At 36.9% G+C, this 12,300-nt stretch overlaps 1 protein-coding gene across 1 annotated transcript in view; it reads right to left on the bottom strand.

Moving 5' to 3' along the window:
- csmd2 (CUB and Sushi multiple domains 2) overlaps positions 1-12,300 on the bottom strand; it is a 358,433-nt gene that overhangs the window by 154,625 nt on the left and 191,508 nt on the right. Inside the window, exons 10-12 of the mRNA XM_047382994.1 lie at positions 10,618-10,739; positions 7,365-7,468; positions 4,838-4,950 (exon numbers count right to left, since the gene is read on the bottom strand). Of these exons, the coding sequence (XP_047238950.1) occupies positions 4,838-4,950; positions 7,365-7,468; positions 10,618-10,739 (339 nt within the window). The remainder of the gene's footprint in view (positions 1-4,837; positions 4,951-7,364; positions 7,469-10,617; positions 10,740-12,300) is intronic.

The raw sequence follows: 12,300 nt of genomic DNA, 5'->3' as shown, positions 1-12,300 counted from the left end.
TTTATGTCCATGTATATCAACAACTGTTCATTTCAGTGGCATAAATTTACTTCTTGAAATATTTTACCAATGTTTCCTTTCTATAAATGTAATTGAATTTATCATAAAAATTTGATGTCACTGGCACATCACTCAAAACATCACCTTATAGTTAGAACAAAAAGGTAGAGATGAGAAACAATTTTCCTGTCATATTTTACATCAACCCATCATCAGCAACTACACAGTAATCTGTAAAGGCTATTTATAACACAATAACTTTGGTTTATGGTATGACCCAGTAGTGCATACAATGACTCATTAATCTTGTAGAAGCTACACCTTACATTTTTGCACCTTAACATTATTTAAAACAAAGAAACTGAGGACCTTATTGAACTCGTTTTGCAAGTTTCTAGGTCCAAGCTAAACAAAAAAAAACCATGATAGGGTTTTTCAGTCACAGCCTAAATCCGGAGAACATTATAATGTTTTAAGTGAAATTGTCTCAGAAGTCATGATCAGACTGCTGGTCTATAAATGGATAAGCTCTAAAAGCTAATTTCTTTAAACAGGCTTTATGCTCTGATTAGGTATGAAACAGTGCACTGACCTTTAATTGGTGTGATAGCCGGCATGTTTTCTATTGTTCGTAAGTTTTAAAAACTCTTTCCATTTTATGGCTTCTAGCTGATAGATATTATTGTTGATTGTTTTCCCTTTACATTTATTTTGCAAAATGTATTCACAATTTATTTTTACAGTGCCTTGGTATAACTGAGATTGTTTTTTTTTTGTTTTTTTTGTGCTTTATTAGTGGACCAATTAAATTAAATAACAGCACAGAATCAAGCACTTGAAAAAAATATTTGGACTATATCCATCTGTCAACAGATCTACCTCTATTTTACTCAGCTGTGTTAAATATAAAGTCAACACACTCAAGCGTTTCAAGTGGTTGCTCTAAGATTTAAAAAAATACAGCTGAGTCAAACCCTTTCCTTCACTGTTATTATAACTTCTGAAGTGTTTGACTCTCCTTTAAACCTGCCTACTTGCATTAATACCCATCTTGTTTCACCCACTCTTCTTCTACTCTCCTGTAGTTGAAGACTGCAAAAAGAATTGCTGAGGCATACTATCGAGGCATCTGAGCACACAGCGAATTAGTTTATCCATCTAGGAAAAGATGGCGGGGCCTAATATGTTTTTAAATTGTACCAGGGATAAGTCTTGACAAACATTCATGCTCAACCCTTATGATCATCATCATTTAGAACACAGATTCTGAGTTTGCCGCCATTTGGAGGTATCACTATCCTAAGATGGTCTCATTTAAGGGGCAGCATGGTAGTCACGTTAACATGGAGGATGAATTTTGGGGTGATCCTGAGGGAAAGTGTAAGTTTTTAAAGAAGTCACATCTCAAACAAAACAACACCTATAAATAAGTTCACACTTGTAAAAATATTAAAAAAAGGGAAAAAAAATTATGTTTTCTTTATGCCTAATATTTTATGCATGGTACTAGAAGTTGTTCTAAGATATAAATACTGCCAAATCAAATCACTCTCCTTCACTGTTATTATAAAGTTTTAAGGCGGTTGACTCTCCTATAAACTTGCTTACCTGCATTAACACCTATCATCTTTGTAAGCATTACATTTTCAGACGGAAAGAGGCTAAAGGTCTCTACATTTTAGTGAAGTGACGTTCACTGAAATCCATAGGAAGTTGAGTATGCTGGTTTGACTGTATTTGCAACTAAACCTGATGATCAGGCTTAAAATACAAGTAATTGAAAATGCTAATCAGATTTTGGCTGCTCCTATCTAAGAGGTGAAGTGTTCCAAAGTGTTTCTTCCCCCTTCATTAGGTAGAACTCATTGTTTTAATTACACTTTTGTTCAATATGCTGCTCCACTTTCTCTGTTATTTTTACTGATAAAATATGAACATTTGGCCAAGGAAAACACTTGCTGTGCTTCAGAGAGAATAGCAGACCTACACAATGAAATAAAGCCTCCGGTAGAAACCTCATACAGTAACAGTGGATACACAATTCATATACTCAGGCTCTCACTTTTTCACAAAAACACATTCACATTAGCTTATATGATAAATTGTATTACATTATGCAAACAAGACATAATGACAATTATGAGTAAAGACCCTGGAATGAAGCACTGGGGAAAATATATCTGATACTAATGAATTAAAAGTCCATCTGGCTGTTTCTGAACTCATTAATGGTCAATGTATAAAACATGATGCTAGTAATGAATAAAAATCAGTTTATAACTTATTATTGCCAAAGAGTGTTAAACCCAACAGAAATTTTTTGTCAGGTTCTAAGAGATCCATTGGGCCTGTGTTACGTTTGAAGTTCTAAGTTGTAAATTTTCATTATATTCTATGAATGTGGCCAGTGGAGATCAAAGGTCTTTAATCACAAGGATCTTTTTTTTTATTATGCTGAAAGGTTTAATTACTCAAAAAACAGTGCCTCTCTGTTCAATACATTTTGGGACCTAAACTCAAGCTTGTTAAATTGAAAGAAAGGAAAAATAGGCTTCAGTTATGATTATCTCAGCTTTTACAGTCATTTGAAAATGGAAGTGTCCAAAACTGCTAATGTATTAGGAAAAAACAACCTTGAGCTGCAAACCCTTCTAACCCGTGGTTGCAGTAACTTTTCTGGGGCTGTCACTGCCACGCTTGGTGGATTGAGCAGTAACAATCGTGGCATCACCCTCCCCATGGTCCTTTCATAAAACAGTCATCCACATAAACATTCTGGCTCACAATGTTTTCTAAAGAATGGTTCATTGTAAACCCACCTTTAGCATGTATCACTTGAAGTAGTTTATATAGGCCTTTATCAGTCTATCAACTTATTCAGGAGCGCTTTGGACAACATTTCCTCAGAATATTGAGATTTACAGCAGATTCATTTGGTTGAGTTTTGGAATTTGACTACTGCCTCTTTTCCACTGGCTCGTTTTAGGCAGCACGACTCTGTACCACACAGTTTCGCTCTACTCGGTACAGTAACTGTTGTGTTTCCACTGACCCTCCAACAGCTGAAGCTATGGCAACTGAAGCCCCGCATCCAGCCAGGAGTGTAGAGCGCTGTGCTGCTTTTAACGTTACTGTGTTACATTGTCACATTAAAGTAATCTGCGTGAAATGATAAAAACAGCTACAGCCCAGCCAGAACTTATAAAATAAGGCTCAGGCTTTCTGATGTGAGGGAACTGTGGCATGAGAAGCAGAGAAGAGAGACGCTACTGTCTGGATAGTGAAGCTCCATAGTTTGCCTGGAGAAGTTACAGAGAAGTTTGGGCTTTCTGAGGAAGGTTTTGTTTCAGCCATGGCAATAACGAGCACAAGGACTTTAAAGAGCAAAACCGTGTAAAGTTAGTTGTAGGCTGGATATTCGTGCTCTGCGGATTCACGGGGGCTTTTCTCCCATTTGATCCAGGGCAGGCAGTCTGATTACGGGCAGCTGCTCTCTGCCTGCTCCCTCCTCCTGTAGATGCTGGTTAGCTAAAGGACCATAAATAAATTTCCGAACCAAACACATTTCATGGTGGTTTTGTTTTGTGTGTTTTGGGGAAAATGTTTTTGCCTCTGAACAACAAATGTTATGTGTAAACAGCTGGTTTAGGATGTTATTACATACAGCGCTCTGCCTGCGTGTAATTGAGAAAGCTGATTTGTCCTTTTTCTTTTCTGTCAGCCTTCAGGCATGCTTTATGATCTGTAAATGGTAAAATTACATGTTTGACCCGCTCCGGCCACTGTGGCACTTGATATTATTGTAGTTGCTCTTAAGTTTTATTAACTTTTCCCTGCACTGTCTCAACGTAAACCTTCTAATTTCACCTTCTCCCACTTCCAATCAGTGAAAAGCATTTTGGTCACGTCACTTGTAGTCTCTACTCAGCCCCGGTCCTACCTACTCAGGAGCAGTGACCAAAAAAGTAGGTACCGGTATGGAAAAAACTGTAATGGAAACACTCGCAAAGCGAGCCGAGTGGAGTTGAGTAGGGCCAAATCGAGCCAGTGGAAAAGGGGCATATGTCATTTCAACATCCTGATTATTTTCTCTGCAGGAATTACTGTGAATCATATTTACTGGGTTTTTGCCAAACTTCAGCTGTTGGGACAGATGCCCTCACATTTGTTTCTCCTAACAAACATGTCTTACAAGTTCTCTCTTTTCCAGAGTCTGAGGTGGAGCTGTTGGATTTTTCTCTGATCATTGCAGAGTCTGACATTGGATAGATTTTGGAGGGACATTCATTCCTGCCTTTCAATATTCTTTCTCACTTCAGGGTTTTGGACTTGACATTGTTTAAAAATGCCTTATAACTCTTTCTGGATTGTTGGGCAGAAACAATTCCTATCCTAAGGCCACTGGTTATGTTCTTTCTCCTTTTTCTCTTCAGAGCAGTGAAGTGTCAGAAGCCCTGCCTTTATAAAGGCGGTCACACTGATGATAAAATGATCAAGTGCTTAACCAGAAGCACCTGGTTGCTATTTTCTCTCTTAAGTCTGATAGAAGAAGCTAATATGCACATAGTTTTCCAATGATAGTGTTAATAGTCTTAATATCTTTTCCCCGTGGCTGTAGATGAAAATTAAATGTTTAAGGGTGGAAAATAAACATGAAACAAAAAAAAAATATTATTCAAAGTTGTCAGTTTTTTTTAATGTAAACTAATACACACTTTTTTTTAAATAAATGACCTGGTATTGAATTTTTGGAAACCTTAGTCAGGCCAAACAATCAAGCTAAACACAGTTTGACTGTTTAGTGATGCTAATCAATCCTAAAGACATCCATCCTTACCCTCATAGGTGACTTTAAATCCAAGGGAGCCACTGGTATCATCTGTTTTGAAGTTTAGCCACATCTGGTGACTAGTGCTCACCACAAGGTCTGGCGTTGTCGTACCAGAAAGGCTGCAAAATGATTAACACATATTTTTTTCCATAGTTAGGTCAAATACACAAATTGAGACAGAATGATGTATAAGATGTGAATGTATTTCAGTGACAGTTATTTTATTATGAAATTGCTGTAACTTTAATAGCCCAAGAACTCATTGTTCTTGCATCCTTTCGACTACCAAAGAAAAATATTAAAGCTTAGGTTACATACAAAACTAGTGAACTTTAAAGCTCTTATGAGAAACTCCAACCTGAGAAATTTCAAAGCCTTTATGCAAAACAGCTGGGGACAAGAAAGTGGAAAATGAAGGCAAGATCAGTTAATGTCACAGAAGTAATTTAATCCTATTTGAATAGTAATTCCACCCAGCTCTAATTAGGAAGCATATAGCCGCAGAGTAAGTGATTAACGGCTCTAATTTTAGTGATGGAATACAGAGAGTAGAGAACTGAGTGGTTGTGTCTGGCAAAGTTTGTTTTATGTTTAATTTTTACCCTTTTAAAAAAGTATGTTTGGTATTTTTTTTCAACATGTCGGAGGGGGAAAAATATTTAGTAGCTCCTAGGAAATAAGGTTGCACTTGCAACTCCCATCCTTTTCCAGTTTATATTTCAGGAACTAAATTCTAAATGTAACATGAGTTCATGTTGCATGCCTCAGCATAAAGCTGAAACTAAAACAACAAAAGAATCTAACTATTTATGGTTTGTTTACTACTTTAATATTTCTAAATCAATTTATTTCCTGTTACAACCACCTGTCCAGTCACATTTTTGAAGTGTTTTCATTTATCTTTGTATATCATAGTACACTCCAGTATACTTAATGTTGGCCCACTTAAAGAGAAAGTTTAGATTTTTTTCAAGTGAGGATCTGTGGGTTTATTATCAGTAATTGTTTCCTTGTGGATGTCATAAAAGCTAAGGAATACTCAGAGCAAATAATCACAACGAGCGAGATTTCAGAAATGTAAAAAAACTAAAACTGAAAATATTCAAAGTCTGTGGGATACAACCCTACAATAGCAGATTTTGAACATCTATACATTCACAAAGGAGCAAATAAATGTGTTGCCATGTAGTATATATAACATAGTAACGAAAAGAATGTTACTATAAGAAGTAGTGCTGGTGTAGGCTGTTGGCTGTGTCTCTGCTAACTCAGTGTGCTATAAGTCCATCCAGAAGGGAGTAAAACCATTTATTTGCATCAGGCTACAGGTGTCAAACTCAAGTCCTCAAGAACTGGTGTCCTGCAATTTTTAAAATTGTTTCTGGTTCATCACAACTGAATCAAATAATTAGTTCACAAGCAGGAATCTGCAGAACTTGACTGCATACTGAGGAGGCAGCTTAGCCATTTGATTGAGCTATGTTGACCAGGGACACATCTAAAAGGTGCAGGACACCGGCTCTCTAGGACTGGAGTTTGACAACCCTGCATCAAAGATGTTATGCTCTTGTGTTTTTCCACGTCTTGTAGTAGTTTGGAAAATGATCCTAGCAGACTATTAACTTTACATAGTAACAAAGAGGTTGTCTGGCTTAAAACAACAACAAGGTTTGATGTGGTGAAGTCTCATGAATCTGACATCAAGTCAAAGAATATAATACATTGCAAAGTTCTTCTCTACAAAACTGTAGTCATGGGTTTAATAGAACCGATAGCTGCACCAAAACTCCTACTTTTTTGGGTGCAAGAATGCCATGACAAAATTATTAACTGTGTTTTCATGCTCTGAAGAGGTTTATGGAAGCAAGAAAGCTCTTCACTATAACTTGTCTGCTGTGAGCAAACGTTTTGTGTGGTAACTGGATGCCTATCTAGACACAAATATTAAACTGTGGAAGCAATTCACACATCTGACAATACTCCCTTCATAAACTTCTGTTACATTTATCCTCTTTCCTCCTGACTCCCAACAGTCAGGCAACCTCAAATAAAAACTGATCAATAAAAACTTTATTAAGATGATAAATTTCAGCACAATTAATAATAACATCCTGTGAATGGAATATCTGCTGGTACGAACTCCATGAGGGGGCTTTAATATGCTGTTTGCAAAGCTGCACTACATTGCTGTTGCACTGTTTTTAGTACTGGAAAGAGTCATGATTGACAATGTAGTGCAACATGTATTTTTAATACCCTACTGCATCATCTGCTGATGAAATAAAGGAGAAACTGTACCGATGAGAAATAAGTGCTAGGGGCAAAGGAAGAGAGTGGGCTACTGCTGGGTGTGAGGCGGTACAGGAAAAGTAATAGCAAGTGCTACAACACAGAACAAAGATAAAGAGAGAACAGGATGAACAGCACTGAAACACATTTGGCAGAGCAGAAATCACTTGTATCCCAAAGGGCAAATAAAAACAAAGGAAAAATTAGAGGCATAAAAGATGAAGGTCAAAGAGGAGGCACTCACACGTGGAAAATGGTCTTCTGGTCCCCCACAAGCTCACCATCACCCACCGTCAAGGTGTCGTACCCTCTCTCCAGGTCAAAATCCTCAAATGTCAGCTTGATCACCTAAACAACAGCAGAGATATCGCCCAGAGAGACATTACTGACAGATGCTTGAATGATCCTGAGATCAGGTGCAGAGAAGAGACCTCCTTCCATCTGTGATTCCCGATGCCCCCGTCCATCAATCCATCATTCAAGAGTCTCATTTGAATATTTTTCAGACACATTTCAGTGGACACCTATGATGCAGCTGTGCAACTAATTCCCTTCTTTTTTGGACAATGTTTGGGTTTCTATTTTTATTTTATTTGTTTTGCATATACAATCCTAGTTTGTCTTATAAAACAGATGACTCATTAAGTATGCTTTTCTACATCTCATTTTGAATATGGTCCCAATGAATTCTCTCCCACTAATTAAATATTTGATTTCTTATCATACATAAAACAAAACAGGAATCACAGGCCATCTATTTATGCATCTGACTCTAGAGGAGTTTGCGCCTCACCAGTCATGAACCCCATCGCATGTCACTGAGTTTAGGGTTAGGTTATAAAACAATATGCCAAGCTTTTAATATCTCAGTAATGTTAAATCCATCATCCAAAATTAAAAGGAGAATTACTACTCTGCTGCTGAGTTGTCACCAAAATTGAACTTGGCCTACAAGTAAAATGCTCAGGGACATCTAACAACACACATCACCTAACAACACACATCACCTTCACCAGGGACAGGGAAGTTACTCAGATTGGATGAGAAGATGATTGCAGCTGAAACATGGGGCAAAATTCTAAAAGAAATCCTGTTATAGGCTGTAAAACAATTTATCTGTAAAAAATATAGAAAATAATTTACACTTTACCATTCCCCTCACAATTATTAACTACTTTGTGCTGGTTTATCACAAAACTTTAATAACATATATTAAAGAAATGTCTAAATGTACAAGGGGTTGGAATATTTTGCAGGGCACTGTACCTTTTTTAAAAGCTTACAAAAAGTTAGGAAATATTTTTATATTAGATGGTAGATTTTTGAGCGTAAAACACAGCACATCATCCTCAACACCGTTATACTAAGCATGGATGAACACATTAATTAACCAATAGCAGAAACCAGTAACAAGAGATAGAATAATAGACCTGATAGGCATATAACAAAAAAACAGAAGAATATTTTGTCTCCTAGATTATATTGGGTGCTCCTGATTTCCGACAAATTCCTAATATTTTCAGAAGGGTGAGAGAGCAAGGCCTAATGAAAAAGCTTATATAAATGCAAATTGCATTCTGTACTATGTTAAACTTTGTGGGTAATGAAAATTGCCAAGGTGGAGAAAAAAGATTGATGATGTGTTGCCAAAATAGATCAGATTGCTCGATAAATAGAGTTTCATACTACAAACTCATCTCCCATCTGTCAGCCAACAGGTAAAGTCAAGAGGATAAAAAAACGCAAATGGAAAAACAAACAACAACAAAAAAAACACTTAGCAATGAGGCAGTTATGAGAAACAGCCCAAACTGAAAGTGTGAAAGGGAACCATAACAAGCTTAAATTTAGAATACTGTGCATGTTGATGATTTTTTGTTTATTATTGTGTAAAAGGCCGTGCTGTTAGGACAAATCCTTAAGAGAGTGTTCCTCAATTTTGTCACATTCCAACCACAAACTTTAGTGAGTGTTTTATTGGGATTTAATGAGGCCTTTCAGTACAAAGTAGAGACAAATTCTGAAGTGAAAGGAAATGTCCTGCCATGCCACAAAAGACTAAAAGCTGTAATTGGTGGTTCAATGAAGTATTGAATCCAAAAAAACATATTTTGTTTTTCTTCCACTTGATAGTTATGCATTGTTTATCCAACACATTAAATTTTATTGATTACAAAGTGTCCTAACTGATACATTATAAGGGGCATGAGTACTTTTGCTAGTCCTTGTAAAGTGTAATGGCCTTAAATATATAAAAAGGACAGATATTAGCTGGTCACAACATCTAACAAAACATTCATAGTATTTCACTTCATTCCCATGCTGCAATGGCTCTGAACAGAAAGGCTTTCAAAAGAATCTTTCAAGATGCATCATTTAATATTCTTTAAATAGTTCTACATAGAGCTGAACACTTTTTGATGCTTTACAGTATATTCGTTTCATATTGCATTAAGGTCTTGAAACCAAATAGATAGCTGCATGTTGCTACTTTGCTAAAAACAAACAAGAATCTGAAACCTCAAAAAATCTCAAATGGTGTTTTGTAATAGAAAACAATGGTGCTTTAACATCTGAAAGACTTCAAAAAGAAACTTTCGGTATCTTCAAGAACTCCAACATCAACCTGTATTTGTCTTGAAGCTGAATTTAGGCCTCGAGGAATTATTGTCATGTCCTATCCCTCTCCCCCTTAGCTAACACCTCCCCTGGCTGGGTCTATGCAGACCGACAGGAATAGAAGCTCATTACATCTGTAAACAGAAAGAACAGCCTCGTTCCATCTTCATCTGAACTACACAAAGCAAGAGGCCGCCTAAAATACCAGGATCTGTTTCCATGTGCAGCCTGCTGGGTATACAGCGTGTGTTTCTATAGCTGCAAACAGAGGTTGGGCATTGGTGGAAGTGTATTGTTCCTGACTTGCCTTCTTTCTTTGCCTCTCACGTCACACAGCCTCTCTCACTCAGTGCAGTGAAAAAAGAGAACCAATTGTAAAACTACGTTGTTCGGTTTAGAGAGGGATATTTGGCAGAAGAGCAGCTGAATGACTTTAAACACAACTCCAAAGTCAATGGTCTAAATACAAGGACTATGAGACTTTCATGTTCTCTTCTAAGCATGCTCTTAAAACCGTTCCATTATTCTGCTGTCCAATTCACTCTCTTTGTGCCACCACAGGTAATTCTAACAACCTGCTCCGTCTGTTGTTGGCTCACATCCAGTCACTTCTCCTTTAATTTCTTTATCTGTACATTTCACTTGATCACATGGCCTGCTGAACAGACCCCTAAGTGTCTGTATTAACTGTCAAAACCCTAAAATGAGTCTTGTGAACCGCATCCTCTTCTCCAACTGGTACAGTTCAATTACTTAGTTTGTCTTTGCTATCTGTCAGCTGAAAGCACAAATCAATATTTTCACAGAAAAAAAAAGTCAAAAGTTGATTTAAAATTCTAACTGGTTTCAGCTTGGATCTCATTTTAAGTGAGTATTACCTTAGATGTGTCTGTTGCTGTGATGATCCAAGTGCAGTTAGCATTGTTGTCATACTGAACGGGATAATTAGGAGATGTGATGACACCACTGGGCCCTTTTAAGTGACCGCCACACATTGGTGCTACAAGACAGCAGACATAAAGAGGCAAATGTTTGGTTAAAGACAGTTCAAACGCAACATGATCAAAGAAAATGTTTTTTTTTTTTTAAATTGACATAATGACAAAAGCTTTATTAATTCCTGTTATATGTGCACAGGAGAAATGTCCCCCCTCCCCGGTTTTAAGCAATACAGATAACTAAACAGGCCATGCAGAGGCTTGGGTTGCATGTGAACTGTGTCTATTTGAACAATTACAGATTACATTTTCCAACAAAAGTGGCTGAATGGTGGGGTCTGAGCACTGATTAAGAAATGTTGACCTATTTCAAATACTCTTCATAAGGAAAAAAATAAATTGCTGATACTGCTCTCGCTCTGACAAACGTGCTACTCATTCTGCCTACAAAACATGCATGTTGTGTTTTCTTTAGCTGTAAGCAGAAAATCATCATAATTAACAAGTATAAAGACTTGTAAACACCAGTCTGTGTGATTAATCTATATAATGGTTTTTTACTTTTCTTGAATTACTGAAATAAATGAAGTCATCAATACTATTCAAATTTATTGAATGGGTTTGTACAACATTCACAAGGATCTGATCATCACCTTTCAGCTCTTCCCCACAATGTGTAACAAAGACAGGATAAAACATGCATAATTCCTTAGTTTGAGTTACTAAAGATGGGTTCACAAAGTGCGATTATAGGCTGTTTTAGCCAAAATTATTCATTGTGAAGGAAATTCTCTGGTAAAGAGCCTAAATTCGTGTTCTGCAGTTGTTCTCTGTGACATACATATTATCCCAAAAAAACTGTGCTTTCCTGACCAAAAACAAACGTTCAGTGTGTCTGCTGCTGCAACAGACGTTTACGAGCGCTTTCAACACTGTGTGCTTTCCATCCTCCTCCTCTCCCTTTTTTCAGAGTAACAATAAGTGCCATAAATTCTGTAACTTGCTATCCAATTATTGATGGACCGATATTTCTGTCAAATCTGTCTGATGCAATTCTGCTGCAGCAACAAGTCATGCATTTTGGATTCTCCCCTCATGCAGCTTGATTTGAGTCACTATCAGTTGGAGATTGCAGAGTCCTGTACGATTTTTGAAATGTCACAGTGTGGGCCAGTCTTTGGCTTTATAATTCACTTGGGTCCTTGCAAGAGCATACCGAGAACAGTCCAACAACAATTGGGCGAAGAGAAGGAGTGCTAGAAGTAATCATAATACAGAACCTTGAAAAATATTTAAACTCACTAAACTTTGTCATAATTTGTCATGTTACAACCACAAACTTCAATGTATTTTATTAGGATTGTATGTAATAGAACCACGCAAGGTAGTAAAATTACAAAGTGGAAATATTTTTATAAATTTCTAAAAAAAAGATTTAGAAGAAATCTGAAAAGTGTGGCTTGTATGTTTATTCAGTCCTATTTAATACAAAAAAAACATAATTGCAGTACGAAAATGTATATCAGAAGACACATAATTACAAAATTTTTTTGATAAATTCTGCAGAATGGAAACTGGTGGCCTAGTGGTTGGAGAGCATGGCATTTGCATCCTGGACAGGCC

The sequence above is a fragment of the Girardinichthys multiradiatus genome, chromosome 13 (genome assembly GCF_021462225.1).
Source record: "Girardinichthys multiradiatus isolate DD_20200921_A chromosome 13, DD_fGirMul_XY1, whole genome shotgun sequence".
Classification (NCBI taxonomy): domain Eukaryota; kingdom Metazoa; phylum Chordata; class Actinopteri; order Cyprinodontiformes; family Goodeidae; genus Girardinichthys; species Girardinichthys multiradiatus.
This window is presented reverse-complemented; position numbering and strand designations above follow the sequence as displayed.